This window comes from Physella acuta, unplaced genomic scaffold (genome assembly GCF_028476545.2).
Source record: "Physella acuta isolate Inbredline_101_S28 unplaced genomic scaffold, ASM2847654v3 ptg000145l, whole genome shotgun sequence".
NCBI lineage: Eukaryota > Metazoa > Mollusca > Gastropoda > Physidae > Physella > Physella acuta.
The window spans coordinates 65,264-90,886 of record NW_026731664.1 but is presented as its reverse complement, the minus strand read 5'-3'; the positions used below and the strand labels follow the sequence as shown (position 1 = coordinate 90,886).

The window sequence follows — 25,623 nt, the reverse complement described above, 5'->3', positions numbered from 1 at the left end:
CTTTACAATTTAGAATTTAAAACCTTTAGACTACTTTTACCATGTTCGGCACATGAAAGTAAGTATTAAACAGCAAAAAATAAATTTAAAAAATTCGTTTATTTTATACGAAACTAATAGGTAAAGCTCGTTAGTTGGTGACAGCCACTCTTCTAGGAGAGACAACTCCAAAATCAAACAACTACTGCCTTGTTGTTTGTTCTTGGTTTGTTTAATTAAAAATGAGGCACATTTCTCGAGTATGTGTTATGTAGTAGTTAAGTCACTTATATCACTTAAAGGTTTGGAGATCGAAACCAATCACCGCCTAATACCAGCAGGAGTCACTGCGTGCGTTTTTCTGGTAACCAATTAATGGTTTCTGGTTTTAGAGAAAGTGCTCAAGAACGGACCCTAATGATATATGGTGGCGTTGTTCCATGCAATAAATTCTCTCCCCTGGTGGGGCTAATATGCAGGTTTAATCAGCTGGTCTCCTGGTCAGTTGGGGACAGCCTAGACAGCTGGGGGGGGGGCGGTCTCACTGGAGGGGGGGCGGTCTCACTGGAGGGGGGCGGTCTCACTGGAGGGGGGGGGGGTCGGTCACACTGGAGGGGGGGGGTGGGGTGGAGGTTCAGTTGGTGACACTGGGGAGAGAGGGGCATCAGCTGGGGACAGCCTAGACAGCTGGGGGGGGGGGGGGGTAAGTTGGTGATATTGTAGAGGGGGGGGGGGGGCACCAGCTGGGGACAGCATAGGACTTTTGGATTAAGGGTCAGTCGGTGACACCGGGGGGGGGGGCATCATTTTAGAGACAGTGAAGCACTGCATGCGGGTAGGGGTCAGCTGTTGGTCATCTGTGAATAGCATGCGGGGCGAGGGTGGTCAGTCTTTATTTCGTTGGGAGGGAAGGGGTGGGGGGGTTCGATGAAAAATCAATCACTGTGGTTGATGTTTTTCTAGCAAAGCTAATCATATGGTAATGATAAATGCTGGTGGCGTTGAGTGGATTTGTGTGTCGTGTGTCACAGATCGAACAAAGCCGGGCACAGCTGACGTGTTCTAAGTTTGGTTTTATAGATGGATAATTGCCGGGTTGGCGTGTCACGTGACATTTGTATTTGTTAAAACTTTAAACCATTATATAAATATATGTTTAGGTCAAATACTTTCAAACCAATGTATAACGAAAATAAACATTTTTAAGATGTTGGCCAAAATAATTTTAAAATTTAAGATGTTGGCCAAAATAATTTTTAAAACTTAAGATGTTGGCCAAAATAATTTTAAAATTTAAGATGTTGGCCAAAATAATTTTTAAAATTTAAGATGTTGGCCAAAATAATTTTTAAAATTTAAGATGTTGGCCAAAATAATTTTTAAAATTTAAGATATTGGCCAAAATAATAAACATTTTTAAGCTGTTGGCCAGAAACAAATAAATCTTTATATGTTCTTTATCACCGTTTAACATTACACTACTTTATATCAAAACAGTCAAACAAATATAATAGTTCTTCTCCTTTCTTTGCCGTAATTTACTTACATTTTCGCACCTTGTCTATAAGTAGAGTGCGTGTTTCAGGGCTTTATGAACGTCAGCACTATGTGCGACGCCTTTACTTGAAGATACACACCAAAACTGGGTAGAATCAACAGAGCCCTAAGTACTGAACCAGGGTTCTGAGCTCGAGACTTTCAGGTTATAAGTCGTAAGCTCTACCATTCGACCACACCTTTTCTACCCAGACTTAGACATTGTTTCTAGAAGGACGGTCTTCGTCGTTACCTCAATGATGAGCTAACACCAGTTTTCAAATCTAGATTCCAAGTAGACATTTTCTAGTCATTTTCTGTTCCACTATACGTCCACGTTATGGGACGAAGTGACCTAGCGGTAGAGCGCCAGACTACTAACGCGAAAGTCTCGAGTTCGAATCCACGTTTAATTCAGTGGATGTCTCTGAGTTCACCGAGCCCTGATGGGTACTTAACTCACGTTAGGTTGAAAAAGGCGTCTGGGCATAGTGCTGACCACATTATCCCTTCATATGCCGAGGAACTCTACTTCATTTACCATCGTGACACTGATATACCGGCTTAGGAGTTAGACTCCCATTAGCCAGGCCGGCTCCAACTAACTGGCTTTGAAAATGTGGGTTTGATCACTACATGTTGGTCGCGTTTCAACCGCAGGCTCCCCCCCCCCCCCCCTACCAGCTTCTGGACACCATGTCCTACTGCCTGTTACCCAGCCTGACTGTGGTGGGTGTTCGACTTCATCTACTAAATAGATAGATAGGTCTAAAGAGGATTATTTACCTACGTCCACAATGAGAAGTAAAAACACTCTATTTGACTTACATTTTAACAATGGGTTACAACTATGAGTCACCATAGTATTGAAAAATTTCACAAAAACAACTCTTGTAAACCAGCTTAAAAGACAAAAATTATTGGATTGGATTTTAAATCTGTTTTCTAATGCACAAAAAATCAAGTATAGAAAAGAAACTAGCTTAAAAACGAAAGTAGGATGATGGTAATGAGATGATGGTACTGGCAGCATTAACTTCAGGATAAAATGCGATTTAGTGCGTGCTTTTAAGATGGAATTCTTAAATTATTCACACGTTAAATGGAGCTGCATTTGATGGTTTCTGGAATTCTATACAGAAATTTCAATTTCATTTCTTTTCACGTTGTATTAAATTTACTTTACTTAATATTAATTTCCCTTTTACCAACCCACTAAATACTTTTAAAAAATTGGATTATGTTCAAGTAAAATTTCAGCCACATTAAAACTGTTCATAACTGAGATACCATGCAGACGTCACATTAAATACTTGATATGCCAGTTAACAAAATAACCATGTCGGGTTCAAAATACAACGCACAACCCACACGGAATTTCGATGTTTCAATCTAGTGAAATATTTTTTGTTAGTATCAAATAAATCAAACGTATTGAGTTTGATAGAAAAAACCCTACACTTATATAAAAAATATGTTTAAATAATGTATTGTAGAATACAATTACATGTATTATTAAATGTAAGATTAAAATAGATGAAAAATAGAAATGTATAATTGACTTGGAATTTAAAACATACGCATTGTAATTAACAATAGATTCTGCTTACTTTTGACTTAACTGCCGGACTAGATTATACTAGGGATAAAACACAAGAAATCGTAGCTGGAGAGTTTGTGGCCTGGAAAGTTCATTAGGTTCAATTAGTTTATTGATTAAGAAAAATCAACCACATCCATAAATCAATCGAAATTAAGAACAACACATTGGAACTCTAAGTACGGAAAGGCCGTTAAGTTGAACCAATGGCAGCTGGTCAGTTCGTCATTTGGTCAGATACTATAAATATATTGTCGTGAGATATTTTGTTTTGATGTATTTTGTCCGTGAGATATTTTGTCCTTGCTATCGTTTGTCCTTTATTATTTGTCCTGATATACTTTGTACGTAAGATCATTTGTGCATATAATTTGTCCTGATATATTTTGTCCTAATATACTTTTGTTCGTCAGATCATGATATCATTTGCCCTTTTTCAAAAATGGATGATTACTCATGATATCATTTGTCCATTAGAAAATTTGTCTGGGATAATTTGTCTGATATAGTATGCCATGAGCTCATTTGACATGGGATCATATATAAAATGTATATATATATATATATATATATATATATATATATATATATATATATATATATATTTATATAGCCCTATTCAGATTTTGAGATATAGATATATCAGAAAACCTCATAATAACAGTCAATGCTTTAATAAAAATCCCAATGAATCTGAAACAAGACAGAGGCCATCTTTTAATTCCACAATCCCACTCTTTTCAACTAATAAGGAATATTAACTCTCATCGAAGCCCCAAAAGATCTGAAAAGGCATTAGACGTGAATTCCTCCCAGCTAGAGGGCACTTTTCCATTTCAATAGATCGATTAAGGAGAGGAAGAAAGATCGAATTTAAGATGTCGAAGAGTTCTATTGACTCCTAAGGATTTTTGGATTTGGTGCGGAAGGGAGAAATGATCGAAAATTCCTTCCGAATATTGAATCGCCGGAAGGAGTAGAGATCAAAGACCCCATTTCGCATGTCCCCCGGTAGCATTAGATGTAATGAAACTAAATCAATAGCACTTGGGATATCTCGCCAGCAAGACCGAGTCAGGTCTTAGCTGCTTATTTCTAAGGTGGAAGAAGACATTGGTAAACAGTGTTTTTTTTTTAAAGTTTCCAGGCAAAGAAGAAAATCGCATGGCTAACATTAAAATAAACTAAAATAAGGAAAGAAGAAAAAAAATGTCTGCAAAGATGGAGGAAATGTGCGGGCAGAGATAGCAGATAATGGAACTCAAGTGCCCGACTTCTTGAAAAAAACATTTTTTCTCTCCCTTACAAGCCAAGATGACAAGGGAAGCAACTTTAGCCGATGGCGGGAGATAACGCAATAGACAACTTGACAATCGCAGTGTAGACAGTCACGCTAGAGGTGCCGGGAGGAAAAAAAATGTCTGGAGTATGTCTCGGTCATATTCGCGTGTTTCGGTAAATAGCCGAGTGAGTTTCTCACTAAGGGGAAATAGGGCTTTTATTGGCACTCAAGTCTAGCACCATCAGTGGCTGACATTTCTATTTTTAGACACACATTCCATTTTTGACACTTTCGGTGATAAGTCCTATATGACTGAACCGTGTTCTCTAAAATATTTTAAAATTTAAATCTAAATAAATTATATGTGTTTTATTTAATTTATGCCTTTATGACTGAATTTTTTACGATGTTTTATTGTATACAAATATAGTTTTATACATTTGAATTAATTATCTATCAAATATCTTTTTTCTGGTACGATTTTATATTTATTTAAAGAAAAGTAGCAGCCTGATTTATGAACTACACTTTTAAAAATCATCTCGCACGAAACTATTATCTGTGCTCATATTTCATTCGAATGGGACGGCGGTAAAAGGCTAGACTGCTTACCCGAGAGTCTCGTGTTCGAATCCGGGTTCAGATCACTGAAACGTCACTGAGTCCACACAGCTCTGATGGGTACCTAACTTACGTTATGAAAACAAAGGTGGCTGTTCATAGTGCTGACGACACTATCCCTTCATACGCTGAGGTCAATGAATCAGACGAACTGTACTTCATCTGGTAAACTTCATCTTAAGAAGAAGATATCATTTGTAAAAAAATTCGCTTAAAAAGTTAGAAAAGGTCCTATCTAAAGTCTGGTCAGCGTGTTTGTGCTATGCTGGATTTACCTTTGGCTTTTGACCTTGGTCCTATCTATCAACAGTGTTTGAACACTACCCAATATGGTAAAGTTTACAATCATTTGGTAGTAGCTTATACCAAATGGTGAAATATCATCTAAAATGGAATATATCTATATGTATTAATACCTCATATATGTGGTAAATCCTCCCTATGTGGTATTATATCACATAAGTGGTAACCCTTACCTATGTTGTAATACCCCTACCAATGTGGTAATATCATATCTATGTGTAATACCTTACCTATTTGCTAATTTCCTATGTATATGGCAATACCTATGTGGCAAAACTCACCTATGTGGTAATACCCCATCTGTGTGGTAATAGCCACATATGCAGTAATACCTTAACTATGTAGTAATACCCCACTTATGTAATGATACCACCTATGTAGTAATACCCCACCTATGTAGTAATACCCCACCTATGTGGTAATACCCCACCTAAGTCGTTATACCCCACCTATGTAATAATACCCCACCTATGTAGTAATACCCCACCTTAGTCGTAATACCCCACCTTAGTCGTAATACCCCACCTATGTAGTAATACCCCACCTATGTAGTAATACCCCACCTATGTAGTAATACCCCACCTATGTGGTAATACCCCGCCTATGTAGTAATACCCCACCTATGTGGTAATACCCCACCTATGTGGTAATACCCCACCTATGTAATAATACCCCACCTATGTAGTAATACCCCACCTAAGTCGTTATACCCCACCTATGTAGTAATACCCCACCTATGTAGTAATACCCCACCTATGTAGTAATACCCAACATATAATAATACCCCACCTATGTACTAAAACCAACCGAAATCCTACTACTACCATTCGTCTATGATATTAATACATTACGTCAAACCAAATTAACCCAAAGCTCAAATTTTAAAAAATCTATCATATTTTAAAAAAAAACAGTTCCTCTTTGATCTAGTTTTAAAATATTTAAGTCACTAATGTAATGATGTCGCTTCAATAACATGACGCAGTCAAACATATTTCATTCAAGCCTAGGAAGATCCTCTTTAAAGGTGTTACAAACTTGGCCGAAATCATTAAAATATCTTTTGATAACATCATCATATTTTCGTAAGTTAGGAAAACATACTCTAAAGTGCTAAGGTTTGTAATGTTGTGATTCAACGTTAAAGCTGGAATCCAGTTAGAATATAATATATTTACATACAAGGTACTTGTGGGACGGGGTGGTCAGATGGTAGAGCATACGACTGCTAACCCGAAAAGCTCGAGTTCGAATCCCGGATTAAAGTCAGTAGAACGTCTCTGAGTCTACTCAGTTATGATAGGTATCTGACCATCTTTAGGGAAAGTAAAAGCAGCTGGACATTTTGCTGACCTTCAGTATGCCGAGGTCACAGGTGAACTCTACTTTACCTGTACTACGTTGGGAAGGTAACTTTACTTTTTTTCTTTTTTTACGAGCGTACTAGATTATAATAGGAAAACCATTAATAGAACGTACTCTTGAGTAAAAAAAAGTGAAGGTTGTCTTCCTCATGTTTAAATAAGAGTTGGTTTTTCTCTCAGCATGGATAGATATCAAAAGCAGTCTAACACTATCAAACTTCGCTCGCTGAGTCTAGACTCAAAAGACGAAGTCAGTATAAAAGTATAGCGGTCTATTGGTATAGTAATAGAGTGTCTAGACTGAATTTGGTTAGTTACATGACATTTCAGTGAAGTTCTGGACTTTAAGTTTGTATAGGGTTAGGTCTTTGGTCTATGTTGTGTAAGTTGGTGTCAGTGTTTGCCGTGATGATGAGATAGGTCAGGATTTTGTCATAGAATTGGTCGTCTTGAAGGATTGTAAGCAATGCATCTAACGCTGTAAAATAAATAAGTAAACATCTTGAATCTAAAGATCCACGTAGCAGATGAAGTAGAGTTCACCTGTTTCCATTAACTCGGCATATGAATTGCTAGCGTGATCAACATCATGTCCAACCCTATTTACATTCCCTAACGGGAGCCAGGTATCCATTAAAGCTGGTTTGACTCAGGGACGGTTTACGGAGGAGCCCGGTATCCGAACTCGAGACTTTCGTTCACTATGCCATCATGTCGTTCCATCGCATCAGGTTTAGCTATGTTTTAAGATACAGATGACATCAGAGGCGTAGCGAGGCGGACCGCACAGGGTGACACCATTTAGGGGGGTGACTCCAAGAAAAATTTGAGGGGGGGGGAGGGTGACACCATTAAGTGACACCCGACATCGCTACGCCACTGGATGACATGTAGGTTCTGAATTGTTATAGTTGTTTATGAATTTCGCGACTGGGTTTACCAGTTATTGAAACATTGAGGGATAGAGCGTGGTTGGATGGTAGAGCTTACGACTAAAAACCCGAAATTCTCGAGTTCGAATCCCGGGTTCGAGTCTGCACGAAGTCCCTGAGTCCACCCAGCTCTACTGGGTACCTGACTCAATACGATTGGGCTTAGTGCTGAGGTCATTAAAAGTGACATACTGCTACAAATCGGTAAAATAAAATAAAAACTTTTAATTATAACTATTTAGCCAATTCTAGTGTTGGGATATATTTAGTTTTAGAGATTGGCACTTCTTGATGCATTTGTATTCATCACCTTCACGCCCTTGTTATTATATTTCTAATCGTTCACGAATTCGATCAAACCGTGGTCAATTATTAATAAAAATATTATCACTACCGGAATACGAAGTTGTCAAACCAATGTAGGAAGAGAGAGCTCATTACGGGCCAGATTTCGTTAGGGCCAACCAAGTGAGCAATTTCAGTGGCCACTGACCGCAGGGGCCACTTGGCCCATCGCGTGATTCCTTGCACAGAAAACGTCCCAGTCCTCGGCCATGCTCGCCAAATACCTTTGATTGCTGGGGTGGTCGATTCACGTACAGGACATGACTAAATTGTCTCCCCTTCAAATAGATGTGATTGCATTACCTCCCGGCATCCCTCGAACCAAAATGGCGTCGCGCGCTGAAGGGACCGGATGAGGGTGTTCATCTACATGGTGGGGCTGGCGTGGGGGACAGATAAAGACATTGTCAAACAGAAATGATTTCATTACACCCCCGGGCGACGCGCGGACATATTCATCTGATAGACGGGGGGTCGGGGTGGGGGTGGGGGGTGGCGGTGTCCAGCGTGTGGTCACATTCACACACACACACACACATACACACACACACACCGCTTGATTAAACTCACGTTATGCTTTGTATAACCTTTAAGCCCCGGAAAGGGCCCGCTATACAAAACTCCACATCACTTCCGGGTTGGGTGGCCAGACACATCTCTTTAACATCGCGCGAACGTCGTAGACGTCGTGAGAAAAAAAATATATTTCAAGTAGATTTTTTCTATTTTTCTTAAATGTCTGAGAATACAAGAAAAAAATAAAAAATATGCTTGTACAATTTTCTACATTTCTGAAATGTCTAGAATATCTGGTGAAAAAAAAATCTTGTACAATCTTCTACATTTCTAAAATTTTTGAGAATACATGAAGAAAGAAATATTGTTGTGCTATTTTCTGACATTTCTGTAATGTCTGGTGAAAAAAAATCGCGTACAATCTTCTCCATATCTATAATGTCTGTAACTGCAAGAGGAAATGAAAAAAAATTCTTGGACCATTTTCTACATTTCTGAAATGTTTGAAATAATATTTGAAAAAAAAATCATGTACAATCTACCCCACAGTTTTCTACAATTCTGAAATGTCTGAAATAGTATTGGAAAAAAAATCTTGTACAATCTACCCCATTTCTAAAATGTTTCAGCCAGGAAAAAATGTTCTTGTACAGTTTCCTATATTTCTGAACTGTCTGGAATAAAGTAAATAAAAAAGATCGATTATCGAATGTTCCAAAACCAATCAATACTCAGTGAGCAGCTCACTTGCAAAGGAGTGTAGACAGTAAAGCGATTTTTTGTGGATAAATCGGTTTATATTTAGGGATGAGTTTCTTTTTATTTTAACGATCAGATTTTTTTTTTTTTTTACGATACATCACGAGAGATAATTAGCTACTTAATTAAAAAATCACATCATTTTTTTGTTTTCAAGTAATCAACGTTAGCTCTTAGTATGCGTGTATATGTTAAATACATGTATTACAAATTTAAAGCTCTTTAATAACATCTACTTTTATGTTCTACTTCACTCTTTGTTTTGTAGGTGCTCCGGATCCACCAATCAACGTCAAGGTCACCAGTTGCCATGGTAACTCGGCGGGTCTCTCGTGGGACGAGGGCAACAGCAACGGCGCCGAGATACAGGGATACACCATACAGTTTAACACCTCCGACCACCCGGATCTATGGTAACACTCGCGTAGTCTAGCACTACAATGTATGTGTATGTGAGGATGGGAGAAAAAAAAATCTACGGTGAACGTAGGTTCGGTTGTGAGTCTGAATGGAACATATTAAATCTTACGACACATCTAAGGGTTTGCCTGTTTTTGTAAAGTGTAAAACAAGCAGATCAGTATACGCTAGGTTGACCGAATTCAGGCAAAATTTTAGAAAGAAATCTGTTTGAAACATTAATTACACTTATTTTAAAAAGTCTTTTAAGGGGGTTGTAGGCTGAGGTGTGACGTCGTTATGTGGAAGAAGCAGGTCTGTCTTTTTGTGTCTGTCTGACGGTGGGTAGGGAGTGGGTAAAATTCGTCAAAAATAGTGTGACGTCATTTATGGATGACCCCCCCCCCCCCCCCTTAAAAATAATATTAGAGTTCATTCTTTGAATGTAAATTCACTAAATTTAGACACAGTCCCCATTAATAAATGTAGAATGTGTTGTTGTGTGAACGAGAGAGAAAGATAGAGTACGAGAGAGAGAGAGAGAGAGAGAGAGAGAGAGAGAGAGAGAGAGCTCTAAGCTAATTAATGAGTTGTCTCATGTATTTGAAATAAGACACATCTACAAAACATATATAGGACGAAGCAGCCTAGCGGCAGAGAGCTAAACTGCTCGCCCGTTAGTCTCGAGTTCGAATCTGGGCTCAAGTCAGTAGACCGTCTCTGACTCCACCCAGCTCTTATGAGTACCTAACTTACCTTATGAAAAATAAAGGCGGATGGGCATAGCTCTGACCACACTTTTCCTTCATATGCCGAGGTCACAGAAACACGTAAACTCTACTTCACTGGCCGTATAGACCGTCAAGTTTTAAAGTGGAACTTTACTTTACAAAACATATCAGACACATACAAGCCACTAACTGCAGCAAATCTCTCTACAGGTATGACTACGATGAACAGTTCGACTCCAGCTTCAGGGCAGCCACGCTGCAGCTGTATCCGTACGGCTCCTACAGCTTCCGTGTCAAAGCCCGGAACGCGATGGGTTCCAGCAAGCCCAGCGCCACCCCCAGCCGGATGTGCACCACGCCCCCTGACCGGCCCGACCGTAACCCTAGCAACGTGAGGACCCGGACCGACACGAAGAAAACACTGGTGGTCGAGTGGACAGTAAGTTGGACGTTGTTCCAGTTGAACTGGGGTTTGATACTTGAGTTTTATCTATGTACGGCAATCAAACGCCAATCGCGGTTGTTCCATTTCAAGCCCATATGCAGTAATTCTATTTACGAGATGTTGGGATATTCCTGTAGTAGTAATATGTTATGTTACATTTTTTGTTTAAAGTATACGTTTTTATTCATCCGCAAAATGGATACGTTAGATTGTGTAGTTTTTAAAGTATACGTTTTTATTCATCCGCCAAATGGATACGTTAGATTGTGTAGTTTTTTTTTTAAATTATAATAATCTTAAAATTCTAGAAATTCATATTTTTATTATATTTTAATACAATGTGCAAAATGTATAAAATCTTTACAATCTTTGAAACTTTCAAACATTGAGTCCGCGATAAAAAAAAACCACTTCGTGTGAGAGGGAAACACAGTATCTAAACAAATAAAATCCAGTTGTTGATTTGAGACATCTGAAACGCATTTACTAGTCGTACGTCGTTGTTCTTTTTTAAAATCTAGTTCACAAATGTCAAATACGATGATTTTTGTTTTCTGTCTAAATTGATTCCTTCATCTTCCATACATTAAGTTATTACTAGATTTAAGTTGCCATTAACATAATTTTGATTTGTGGTGCGTTAAATTATTTTTCTCATAACTATTTTTTATTATAAAGCTAAAATTTTAGATTTACTCTAGTAATCAATACCCTTAAACAACTTCAACTAAGAATTGTATCTATGCGTCCAACTCATCACGGTAATTAAAATAGTTTTAAATACACTAGAGAGTTTAAATAAAACTAGTATGCCTTATTTATTTCTATACTATCTCTTCTTTTATTCCAGCCCATGAGCCGGTTATACTTCCACGGGCCTCGATTTCGATACCAGGTCAAATGGAGGTTAAAGGGCACGTTCACGTGGGACTCTGCTTACGTCACGGACCCCAACCAGGGGTTTCTGGACATTGAAACCAATGACGTGTACAACGTGTACGAGATCCAGGTCAAGGCCGAGAATTCGATGGGGGAGGCGCATCAGCCGGCGTTCATCTACCTCGGGCACTCGGGGGAATCTGGTGAGTACTCTAGTGACACGTGACCTTGTTGTTACCGGTAGCAGGGGGTCACGTGTCAAACTACAGCTCCACAAGGCGCAATTAAGCGTCCTATTATATATACATATACATATATATATATATATATATATATATATATATATATATATATATATATATATATATATATATATATATATATATATATATATTATACTAAGGGAAAATTAAGTTTAAGGTTCACAGGAAATACTAACCACACGCATATCAACATGACAAAAGTATTTGTTAGTATCAAACATCACGAAGACACCCTACTAATAGCGGGACATATTCAATACAAACAACATATCGAAGCAACATGCCCAATGAATATTATTATTTTTTATCACAATTTGCATAGACAAAACCTAAACATTTGACATAATCGATTACTCGCAAGATCTCACTAAACGAATAAACCGAATATATTTGGCAATGACGGTAAAAAAAAAAATCCAGGTCTAAAGTAAACCTAACGATATATATATATATATATATATATATATATATATATATATATATATATATATATATATATATATATATATATATATATATATATATATATATATATATATATATATATATATATATATATATATATATATATATATATATGCGAGTGTGAGAAAGAGAGAGAGAGAGAAATAAAATAATAGAATATCAGGCAATTTTAAAATTAAGTTAGAAATTTTTTTGTTAGCCATGTAGAGCCTATTTATTTTTCCCCACTCCTGACAAATTTGCATCAATTTCGCCTGTGTTCTGGACAATGGCACAATCAATAAAAAAATAATCTTGACTTGCCTTGTGTACCATCGATCATGCCTCGTATTGCACTCCCATCATCTCACTCCCTCGTATAGCACTCCCATCATCTCACTCCACTTATTACACTCCGCCCGAGTTGGCTCATCATTTCGTCCCAATTGTTTTTTTATTTTGGACAGATAACTCTTGTTTTTTTTTCCTACTCTCTCGTCGCATACGTCACGAGACTATATTTCCGGTTAGTTTTCATTCAAGTCCCTACAGTACTACTGAAGTATCGAGTGAGTTTATTGTAGTTTATACAGAAGTTTTGGCGTATGCTTGGATACGGTACATGGGGTAGGGGTGTTTAAAAAAAGAATCCACACACGCATATAAATTTATTAGTGAAATTAATTAATAGACCTATAAACAGGTTAAGAACTTTACGTAGTATTAGCAGGTTGTGTAGCCATGGGTCATGGGAGGGGTTCAAATATTTTTCCATATGTATAAAATCATATATATATATATATATATATATATATATATATATATATATATATATATATATATATATATATATATATATATATATATATATATAGGGGTATGAGTCCATAGGAGGGGTTATTATCCCCCTAACCCCCCCCCCCCCCTTGCCTACGCCACTGGTCTTAGCTACATGTTATGAATATTGTGTTGTGAAGGTGTTATCAAAATAGAAAAATACAAATGGTAGCTGCTGTGAGGTTAATGAATTAGTAATGAAACAGGTTGTATTAGCTACCTCACAAGTTAAAGACAGTTAAATGTGCTATTGACGTTTTACTGTCGAGCTTAGTCCAAAATTGTGTTACTGTTTGTCTTTTTTTATCTAGTCTTTAACCACACTGTTTTGTGCTGGCGAAGACCTTGGGTCGAAACGTCCATACCACCTGTAATTGCCTTTAACTAGTGAGGTAACTAACACTGTCTGTTTTATTACTAATACCAAAATAGAAGAAACAGCTTTTTCTACTTTTCTCGTATAGCGTATTGATAAAGTATTGTAATCGTGCGCAAAAATTACATGAAATTTGTATAGTTTTTACCTTTTTACACCTCCCTGCTTTATCGTATTCGGAATAAAAAGGGTGAGCTGTAATCGTGAACGAAATTTTATTCGCAATTTTGACAAATTTTGACCTTCCGGTATAAAAAAAAAAAAATCCCTATAGCCCTGAAAGTACCTTCCACCTACTGTTACATAAGAATATATGAGAAAGTTTAAGGGAGATCACTCCCGTTTTATTATTCTCTTCTTTAGATCTCATTTTCCTCAGCCATTTGAACAACAAGGAAGCTGACCCAGGGGCGTAGCGAGGGGGGGGGGGGGGCGGGGGTGCGGACCGCACCGGGTGACACCATTTAGGGGGGTGACACCAAGGCAAAAAATAGCAAAATATATAGAGAAAAACTCGAGGGGGGGGGGGGTGCAAATCGAAAGTTTGAGGGGGGGTGCAAATCGAAAACTCGAGGGGGGGGGTGCAAATCGAAAGTTTGAGGGGTGGGGGTGCAAATTGAAAACTCGAGGGGTGGGGGGTGCAAATCGAAAATTTGAAAGTTTGTCCCTGGGAAGGGTCTCTATGCCTCTGGGGGGGGTGACACCATTAAGTGCCGCACCGGGTGACACCCGACCTCGCTACGCCACTGAGCTGACCTAAGTGGTTTCAGATTTATCACTACCAATAAAGCAAGGCTATGACGTCAGCTGTAGCAAAATACCCGTTTTATTTATATTGGCAAAAAAAAATATTTCGAAATATGGAAGGAAATAATGTTTAAAGAAAATAAAAAAACTAACAGAATTAAACATCAAAGATGTCATGAAAACCTGGTGTTATTTTCACAGCTTGAAGTTGTTTTTTTTTTGTTAGGAATAGGATAAGGGAAAAGGGGCGGGGGATAAAAATATATTTTCTGGTTATTTTTATGAATAAATAAACTAAAGATTTATCATGTTTTTTTTAAAGAGAAATCTTAGGACATATTGAAGACGAATAGTAAAAGGAAACATTTAATTTCGTTATTTAACGCGTACTTTTAAACAGCAGATGAAACAATTAAGGTTTGATTTCAATAGTATAATCTTAAAAAATTGTTATTGAATATATGTGTCTATGAAAGGCGAAGCACTTCGGAACCATCAGTAAATAATAATTCTATTTTCCTCTCATTTGGGGCTTCTCATTGACTTTTTTCTCCAGTGGGGGGGGGGCACTTTAAATTTCCCTAGACAGGACATAGGTTCAAGTCTAACTTTTTCTGCATAAGCTTTATTTTTTTTCTTATATGTCCAAGGGAAGTGATTGGGGGAGGGGGGGAGAGATGTGGTGAACGTGCTACGGGGGGGGGGGGGGGCGGGGCGGGGCTGGAAAGATGTCCAAAAGGAACTCTTTTTTTTTTCAGTAACTATCTGTAAAAATGAGCAAATATCTGTAAAATCTGCAAACATCTGCACAAATCTGTAAAAAAAATATGAAAATAAATGTAAATACCTGTAAATAAATATGTAAATATTTGTAAATGTCAGTAAATAACGCATCATTTGCTTACAGAATCAACTCTAGATCCTGTTTTATTCACGCTAGAAAAATGAAACGATTTCTTGTTTTTTAAAATTATGAATCAAAATAACTCTCACATGGAATCAATATTAATCTTTCAAGAAATTAGAATCCCAACAGTAAAAAAGGAAAATATAATGCTAGGAATGGGATAAATAAATTTAAAAAACAGCTGTTGCATGTTTCTGGGTTTATCCACTTTCGCTTCCATCCACGGACGAACATGCTAATCCGCTCCCTCGCATGCAGATCTGAGAGCCGGATTAACGCAGCTGTAAATAAGATTATACGGCTTACATTTCACGGGATTCCAGTGTGTATGTGTGTGTGTGAGGGGGAGGGTGGGGGCGTCGAGACATCGAAGAAAGCCATACTTACTTTTTAAAAATTGACGTCACATCCGGGCATCGGCAACGCGAAGAATTCTTTTGAGTTTACTGTCATTCTTGTCCATTAAGACGTTTGCACTTCGCTTAGTTTAAATGACGCGGACACTTAGAATATTTGGTTGAAAACAGATCAGTGCTCTGAAGAAAAAAAAAAGCGATTTTATTGTTACTATTGGTTAAAAAAAAAGGTGTGACCCGAGAGTCACGAGTTCGAATCCGGGATGAAATCAGATGAACGTCAGTGAGTTCACTCAGTTCTGATGGGTACCTAACTTACATTAGGGAAACTAATGCGGCGGAACTCTATTTCATCTGCCCCATGTGTCGTGGACACGAACGGGAAATGATGATGATGATTGATACAAGGGATTTTTTTTGTGTCATTTTTTGTTTGTTTATTAACGTTTTTTCTTCTTATCGTAAACAGAATATAGAGGAAGTATTGAAATCGTGCTGAATAAATTAAATAACATATATTTTGTCAGTTTCCCCTTTTTTACACCTCCCTATTTCGACATATACGGAACATAAAGGGGGCGTATATCAACGGTGGGGTGTATGTCCCTTTTTTTTTTTTTTGTGTCCGGATACCAGTTGCCACCTTTAGCTTTAAAACCAAAAGTACTTTAGCACACCACGCATATATATTCCAACCCAGACCTTGAAAATCCGTTTTACATAATTGTCTTTCCTGTTAGTTTACGCATGCGTAATAGACCTTATGCAACTCTGATTATCACTTTTCCAGCTCGACTTTTCCCCCTTGCGCGATTGCCTACCCTAAGCACAACACCGTTTCCTGGTGTATTCCAGTCGCGTTTTTCGACTGCTAATGAAATAATGAGATCGGGGATCTAGCGTCCCGGGTCTGTTCGATTATCTATTTAGGCCATCGCATGACATCCGATAAGCCTGACCGTTGGGAGGACGGTGTCTGAACTGGTGAATCAAAACAGGCTTAGCTCTTACAAACAACTGATTGTAAACACGGGTATTAAACTCGTGGAGTTTATACCACTGGTATAGATTTAGATGTTTTAGACGTTTAATTTTAAAACAGGTTTAATTCGTTTCAACGGGGTTGGGATTATTGAGATAAAGGGAAAGTGAAGGATGTTCTGTTAAAGAAGAAGGGTCCGGGGGGGGGGGGGGGGTCTTGAGGGGGTTTTGAGGTAATCGAATGTGAGGTTCGAGACTTAACACTGACCTAGAGCTGGGGAATTGTGTGACCGACCGTGTGACATTATCGGGTCAACCCGGGGCTCACAGATATCAGGGGGGATTACTGGGAACAACAGAAGTGCTTAGACTGTTGCTTTAAGGTTATTTCCCCTTTGTGTTTTAAGGTAACTTCCCATTTTCTATAGGATTATTTCCCTTTGTTTTTGTTTTGTTATAAAGTAACATTTCCAATAAATTACTTGGGTTTAGTTTCCTTTTGTTTTGAGTTAATTTTCTCTTTGTTTTTTTTTTTTTTTTTTTTTTTTTTTTTTTTTTTTTTTTTTTTTTTTTTTTTTTTTTTTTTTGCTGAGACTTATTTCCATTTTGTATTTTAAGAGAACTACCGCATTACGTTTAAAGGTAACCTCCCATTGGTGATTTTTACTTACCTCCCATGATTATTTTTATTAAAACTTTTACTTCCCTTTGTATTTTAAGGTAACTCGACAACCCTCCCCCACCCCACCCCAAACCTCCTCTTTTTTTTAAACTTAAGGAATATAATTATTCATTGTATTTATAGATATCGTCGAGTGTATGAATAGACTCACGGGGAGTGTGTATGTGTGTATGTGTAATGTGTATGTGTGCGTATTGTAAGTGTTGATATGTATGTGTAAGAAAATTAGCAAACTAAAGGGAGGTAATTTCCTTTTTAATCTTAACATTGCTACAAAGATTATTTCAATACCCAACTAACAATGGGGAGGGGGAAGGAGAATTTATCTTTTGAAAGTGATCGATAAAAAGGTAGAAAAAGAACATAAAAATGTATTTAATACAGAAATGAAATAAATCATTATCCAAAATAATATATTCTTTCTATTACGTTAATTACGTTTGAGCGTTTAAAAAAAATGTCGATTAAATTCGATTTATATGTCAACGCTTTTATTTATTATTAAATTGAGGATCTTATATTCTAATTAGATTTACTTTTCTTTTATTTTCGTTGTGAATGAGATCGTGAGTTTAAGTGATTAAGGGTGTGGAAAAGCGATTTTAGATGTTTGGGCTTTATATTGCGTTTAGGAATTTTAATGCAATTACATATTATTATTAATGAAGATCGATAATGATTGCTAAAAAGTGTAAAGGAATATAATTATTTTGAAATCAACGTAAATGAAATATATATATATATATATATATATATATATATATATATATATATATATATATATATATATATATATATATATATATATATATATATATATATATATATATATATATATATATATATATATATATATATATATATATATATATATATATATATATATATATTTATATATATATATATATATATATATATATATATATATATATATATATATATATATATATATATATATATATATATATATATATATATAATGTTCTAACACAGAGTTAGTATACTTTTGTTTTATGGATTTTTGTGATTTCATGTCTGTACTGCCTTCTTTTGTTAAAAATGTTTTGATTCAGAAACTTCACTATGGAATTGTGGGGTAACTTTTGACTCAGTTAAATGTTGTGGTGTTTTCTTATATTTTTTTCTTTCTTTTCTTCCAGAACCGCTGGTTGCACCGTCCAACTTTTCACTCAACCCCGAGTACCACATAGAGCCCCACACAGCCCATTTTATCTGGGACGCCGTGGACACGGCCACGGAACAAATCTGTGGAAAGTTCAAAGGTTATAAGGTAATATATATCCACTTGACATCGCACTTTAAAGTTTAAAAATAGATCAGTATCAATGATTGTTTCATGTGAAAATACATTAGCCGTTGAATTCTGTTGAAAGGGTTCTAGCACGAAGAGTATAAACTCTCTAATGCAGTGGTTCTTAACCTTTTGAAGGTACCGAGCCCTGAATCTTCCATATGCGAATTCACCGAATCAATATTAATATTATCCTCCGCACTGAAAAAATTCTATCGTGAATCATATGTGAGTCAAGTGTATCTTGAACTCCGCCAAACCCTTATGAATGACACACCAAACCCCAAGGGTTCAAATAAACTCAGGTTAAGAACCACTGATCTAATGGTAAGTGCAATAAACAGAACGAATCGTAATGTCCAGCGATCACGCAAACTTAGGATAAAATGATAAAGAGTTAAATTAAATATAAGTCACACGCAAGAAGTATTATAATTTGGAACCGCTTGCAAAGTTATACGTGTAGTTTAGTTTGTACGTTCTACTCACCTGGATTTATACACAGGGACCAGTACATGGTAACAGTAGCTTCAAGGTGTGATGACACAGAGTGACACCATTTAGGGCGTGACACCATTTAGGGCGTGACACCATTTAGGGAGTGACACCATTTAGGGAGTGACACCATTTAGGGCGTGACACCATTTAGGGAGTGACACCCATTCGAAAAAATCGTTAACTTTAATGTCGAAATTAGTGGTCCTCGTTCCTTCGTAGAGGAGGAGTCGGATGGACTTGAAACTGTTGGGGAAATAGATGCTGGCTGAAGTATATATCTTCTATATAGATTATAAAGTAAGTAGTTCCCTTTCAAACCTGACGGCCTATGGGGCAAGTGAAGTAGAGTTCACTTGTTTCTGTGACCTCGGCATATGCCCAGCCGCCTTCACTTTCCCTAACGCGCGTCAGGTACCCATCAGAGCTGGGTGGACTCAGTGACGGTCTACTGACTTGAACCCGGATTCGAACTCGAGACTTACGGGTTAGCAGTCCAGCTCTCTACCGCTAGACACCTCCGTCCCATATATAGATTATATCATTTTTTTTATTTTCTCTGGTTGTTGTGGGTGCCGGTTGAAGTGTTCCTAAGAGCTGTGACACCCCCGCCCCCTTACCCGAGGAAGAGAAATGAACTCTTGTCAAAATAATGTTGTGTCTAGTTAATTATTTTTTAAGCTGGTGTATATGAATGAGATTAAACACTATAAAAGCTACCAAGTGACGTAACTGAATGGTAACGGTCATTATTAAAGATTTTTATATACCTAGTTATATTTTTATCATTAAGTTGGATAGGGTATGTTTTAGAGCTGAGTGGACTCTATGACGATCCATAATGACGGTGATTTGACCTATTAGGGGATTGTTTGTAAAACGAACACTATCGCAGTCGATTTCACATTGCATCTTTTAAGCCATAATACTCTTAGATATACAGTAATAAACACTTTATAGAGCTATGTCCTGTCATCTAGTCAGCTTTTATTTGTCGAATGTACGTAAACAAAACAACAATAGAATAACATGTTTACAAGCCAACCCTCATATTGACGCAAAAACCTCTAAATTTTAACATAGGGCAGGAAGTGTGTTTTTTTCCCGCAGTGATGTTGTGTGTTGTTATCATACGAGCCTGTATAAGGTTATCGAGAGAGACTCTCTCCTAAGAGCTAATGTAGTCTACCAGCGTAATGTTTTTCACTCTTGGCCTTTTCAAAACACCCTCCCCCCCTCCCATTTACTTAGTTTCTCTACCCCTGGGGCACAGTGAAGTGAAAGTGGTGAACCCATAATAGGGCCTGATATTCTTGTTGAATCGTTGTTGAAGTATAGAGTAGGTGGCTGCTATTTTTGTCTATCTCAGGGGTTCTTAACCCTTTTGGAGGTACCGAATTCATCTAGTTTCAGATGCGCACTCACCGAACCCTTCTTAAGAGTTCTATCGTTTGATTTGACAAAATCAAACATGAATCGTATGAGTAGGGTGAATGTCATGAACTCCACCAGACATTTGAGACTGGCTCCGAAACCCCTGTGATTCGATCGAACCCAGGTTAAGAACTACTGGTCTAATGCTACAAATCGATTGACAAATAGGTCTAATTATCAGGATTTATATTTCCATCCCTGGTTTGTCTATTATATATTAACTTTAAGGTTTACAAGTAAGTATGTATCAATTATATAAAATCTATGCTTTATTTCAATTTATCACTGATTACTTGCGTTATTGAGTAATTGTATAGTTGTGTATGACATTTTTGAATAACCGATAGGTGTTAAGACTAGTGACAAAAAAGTTTTCATTAGCTGCACGGATGTGTTTTAATGGAAACAAAATTTAACCATTCTTATAAACGTCTTACGCCACTACTCCACGGAGTTTAAAATGATCCCCTCCCCCCCCCCCCCCCCAGAGTAAGCAAAACAGTCTAAAATAATATTAAAAAAAAAAAAACCTTCCATCCTCCCCAGCTCCGCTACTGGAAGTCCAGTGAGGGCTGGAACAAGAAAAAAGAAGTCGAGATCGTCATCGGGGACGAACTCCGCACCCACGGGCCCCGCATCAAGGTGGCGCTGTCCGACCTGCCAGCCTACACGGCACTCAGGGCCCAGGTGGCCGTCATGAACGCCCACTACACGGGACCCTTTAGTGAGCTGCTAGACTTCTTTACACCTGAAGGAGGTAACTAGTAGGCCTATTTTTATAGCTATTTTAAAATTTATAATCGATATTCTATAATCAGTTTCAAATATAAAGAGGTTAAGGCGGTGTTGCAATCAATTGTAAAATACATTTTATACATAAGTTACATAAACGCTTAAATCATATAAATGCCATGATACTATTGTTTATAGGCTACTTGTTTAAGTTCATCAGAAATCTGAGATAAATTGTCATCTAAGGGAAGTAAAAAATGCAACATTAGAACAATCATTAACATGAGTTAATTTTCTTTGGATGACTAATATTATTCTTTTTTTGCGTGTACTCTAAGTTCCGAGTGCTGTAAGAGACTTGAGAGTGCACGCATTTGGCGTAGCTTACGTTTTGCTGAAATGGAAGCCGCCCCAGCATCCTAATGGCATTTTGCTTGGTTACGACATTGCTTACCAGCAAGGCAAGTCTTTATTTTTGTATTGTTTCACTTGTAATTTCTCTAGTGACACTAGAATTTTTAATAACAGTACCTATCAACCAATAACTCTAGATCAGGGCTAGTGTTAGAAATTTAAATTAAGGTATCATAGATCTAGATGATCTAGAATATCTAATCTAGATTCAGAATCTAGATCTAGATCTAGATCTGTAATCTAGTACTAGCCTATATAAAAAAATAATATATTAGGCCTATATAATTAATATATATAAATAAATAATAATTTAATTTAGACTCTAGTATTCTAGTAGTATAAGATCTAGATTTCTAGATCTAGCTTTAAACTTTAAATATTACCAAATAAATAAGCAGTAAGCTAGATTTCAAAGTTTAAATTAAATACAAATAAATAGCCTAGGCCTATTCCTATTAATTACTACTAATCACTATTACTATTAAAAATATTTCAAAATGTATTATTTATTAGGCATTATTAGGACCTAGGGATTAGAGTAATAGACTTTAACTTTAATTTAGAGTTAAGACCCACTGAATAAAAATTTAGCCCTTAATCATTAGTCGAGGTCTAATTTAAAATTTAATTATTTAGGCCTAGCTTTTCTTAGACTTGTAGCCTGTTTAGGTCCAAGTTCAAGATCGAGATCTATTTCTCAAGTGTTTTTTTTAAATTAAGTTTTACTACTCAACTTATGTCTACATTTATTTAGGCTATTCAAATTAGATCTATATTGTGTTTGTAACTAGAACATTAATATAATTATAAATTTAGGCCTAATGTTTTGACTTATTTTACACACTTACATTACTACAAGAAATAAATAACATTCTAGAATAATCTAGTTAAAACCGAAATGTTGGCCAAACGCCAAAAAATTTAATTTTGTTAAACATGTTTTATTTTATCAATGTTTGACAGTGTCTGGACTAGAACTTGGGCCCATTCGTCCACTTATGCCCCACATAAATGACCCTTTAACGCTTGGGGCTCGGATAACTGGCCTACAATCTGGCCACAGATACAGATTTATTGTATGGGCTCGTACAAAACAGGGACGCGGTGAACCAAGTTTCAATGATATGATCACTGCTAAAGGACAAAGTAAGAGTTTCGTACATTTTATTGAATTTTTTAATTGTGTTACTTTTTACATTGTTCTATTTTTATTTTTTATTTTATTATTTAAGGTTTGTTATCTACTGTATTTCCATCATAGTTAGTGTTAGCAGTTAGGGTGAGGGCTGTGTATGGTTGGGGCTCTGTTTAGGTCTAGGATCAAGAAATTGTATGTATTTATGACAAAATAAATACTCAAATGAAATCTGCCATTTCACAGTACCGAATCCTCCTAAAGTACAAGTTTCAGAGTTAAGTAACTCAAGCGTCAACATCACCTGGATGTCAGACCAGGCATCTAGAGATGTAAAATACCTGGTGGAGTACAGGCAATCAGGTGAGACCAACTTCATCTTTATCACTCACCTACATTACTCCCCTTTCTTTGTCCCTTTTTACATTAAAGTAATTCTCCTTCTAAGTCTTTGTGGCTCCAATTCTTGGTCTTTGATATTTCTCTTTTTCATTTTAATGACTCTTATTTTTAATCTTTGTGGGATCTCTTCTTAGTCTTTATGACTGTGTAGGCTAATTGCCTGCAATATTTAATAAAATATCAGTGTCATCAAATATAGACTAACTTAAAAATAAGCGTTATTAATATATTCTCAATTAATCAAGTGAATTTAAAACAATTATAGCACTAAAATGACATTCTAAGTGAATCTATTAATCTTACAGTTAGATATAACTGTATAACACTTCTTAAATTTTTTTATTAAATGTGTATGAAATTTTAATATAGGTGTGTGAAATTCAATTGAAAATTAGTTTGTGAAAATTCATTTAAATATAAAGTGTGTGAAAATTCAATATAAGTGTGTTAAATTCATTTAAATATAAAATGTGTGTGAAATACAATGACTATGAGTGTGTGATATTTAATTCAAAATAAAGTGTGTGAACTTCAGTTGAATATAAATGTGTGAAATTCATTTGAACATAACAATCTGTGAACATCAGTTGAGTATAAATGTGTGAACATCTGTCAAATATATTTGTGTGAAATTAATTTGAATATAATAGTGTAAACATCGTTTAAATATAAAAGTTTGAACATTAGTTGCATATAAAATATTTGAACATCAGTTGAATGTAAAATGTGTGAATATAAATGGAATATAATGTGTGAACATCAGTTGAATATAAAATGTGTGAACATCAGTTGAATGGAAAATGTGTGAATATAAGTTGGATATAATGTGTGAACATCAGTTGAATATAATGTGTGAACATCAGTTGGATGTAATGTGTGAACGTAAGTTGCATTTAAAATTGTGAACATCATTTGAATATAATGTGTGAACATCAGTTGAATATAAATATGTGAACATCGGTAGAACATTTATGTCTGAACTTCCCAATCCCTGTAGGCCATCAAGACTGGCACAACACAGACTACGTGTACGACAAGTCCTGGCTGATGCTGGACAAGTCCAATGTTCCAGTGGCCGACCTGGAGGTGCGTCTGGTGGCCAGCAACAGGATGGGTGACACGGCCACCAGCAAGACAATAGCGGTGGCCAAATCTTTGCACACAGGTAAGCATGAGAAGGGCAGATTTTTTGTATGAAACAAAGATGTTGATTATCTAGAGTAAATAATTTTAGTATTCTCCTTAGAGTGTGGTCACTAGAAAATGGGATTAATATCTTAATAATGATCAGTTTTTTTTAATGCATATCAGATGTGTTGTTAATTTTTCAGGCTTATTATTCTAAAAATTTGCTTGAAATTTAAATTCTCTGGTTAAAAATAAACAACTTAATAGTATAGGTCTTCATGTCAATGATATATATATTAATAATTTTGTATCAAATCTATACTCTGTAAAAAGTCAATGATATTAAAAAAAATACACAAATATTTTTTAGTTTATTTTCCAGTTGAATAAAAAATTGATTGAATTTCTGTGCATTATTTGGATAAAGATAAAAGACATGCCTACATTTTTTGCTCACCCATTGTCATATAACTGTTTTTGCCTAAAATTTTTTTTTTTTTAATTATCTCCTTAGCAAACAAAACAGACAAAAAGAAAGTTAAGAATTCAAGCAGTGCATGTTCAAGCAATTTCCTTCTGGTTGCGCTTGCGCTGGTACCCTTCTCCCTCAGCAATCTCGTCTTCCTGCGGTGACACTATGTTGTGCCGTCACCTTCCTGCTGTGACACTACGTCAGTGTCACCTTCCTGTGGTGACACTCCATATGGTGTCACCTTCCTGTGGTGACACTATGTTGTGCCGTCACCTTCCTGCTGTGACACTACGTCAGTGTCACCTTCCTGTGGTGACACTCCATATGGTGTCACCTTCCTGTGGTGACACTATGTTGTGCCGTCACCTTCCTGCAGTGACACTACATCAGTGTCACCTTCCTGTGTTGACACTCCATATGAGTGTTACTATGAAAATCATAAGAACACATAATGATCTCCGTGAGTATGAACCTAGACGTTCATGCCCCCATATATTTACTTCTGTAGCTTAGAGTGATACTGTTTTGTTTCCTTTACATGGTTAAATGAATGAATTTTTTAATGAATAAACTGTATGAGGTGTTACTTGATTTTTTTTCATGTATACATCATTAAAGAAATATTTTGATGTTGCTAAAAGAAAATGAAAAAAGATATTTTTTACACGTTGTTTTTATGGTTGTGTTATACACACCTATGTATATAATCATGTATAATTCAATGCAATTGTATTATATTTACTAGTAAATGCCAGTTAATGTTAATGTTTTTTGAAAGTCAAAGTTGTTTTGTTTCATTATATTGCTTGTCCAAA

The 25,623-nt window shown here is 36.4% G+C and overlaps 1 protein-coding gene across 1 annotated transcript in view; it reads left to right on the top strand.

Annotated features, from left to right (window-relative positions):
* LOC131935478 (neuroglian) overlaps positions 1 to 25,061 on the top strand; it is a 39,061-nt gene extending 14,000 nt beyond the window's left edge. Inside the window, exons 3-12 of the mRNA XM_059291875.1 lie at positions 9,506 to 9,650; positions 10,578 to 10,806; positions 11,663 to 11,894; positions 18,445 to 18,575; positions 21,072 to 21,282; positions 21,596 to 21,718; positions 22,635 to 22,817; positions 23,053 to 23,169; positions 24,206 to 24,373; positions 24,851 to 25,061. Of these exons, the coding sequence (XP_059147858.1) occupies positions 9,506 to 9,650; positions 10,578 to 10,806; positions 11,663 to 11,894; positions 18,445 to 18,575; positions 21,072 to 21,282; positions 21,596 to 21,718; positions 22,635 to 22,817; positions 23,053 to 23,169; positions 24,206 to 24,373; positions 24,851 to 24,969 (1,658 nt within the window). The 3' untranslated portion in view covers positions 24,970 to 25,061. The remainder of the gene's footprint in view (positions 1 to 9,505; positions 9,651 to 10,577; positions 10,807 to 11,662; positions 11,895 to 18,444; positions 18,576 to 21,071; positions 21,283 to 21,595; positions 21,719 to 22,634; positions 22,818 to 23,052; positions 23,170 to 24,205; positions 24,374 to 24,850) is intronic.
* Positions 25,062 to 25,623: the final 562 nt, after the last annotated feature.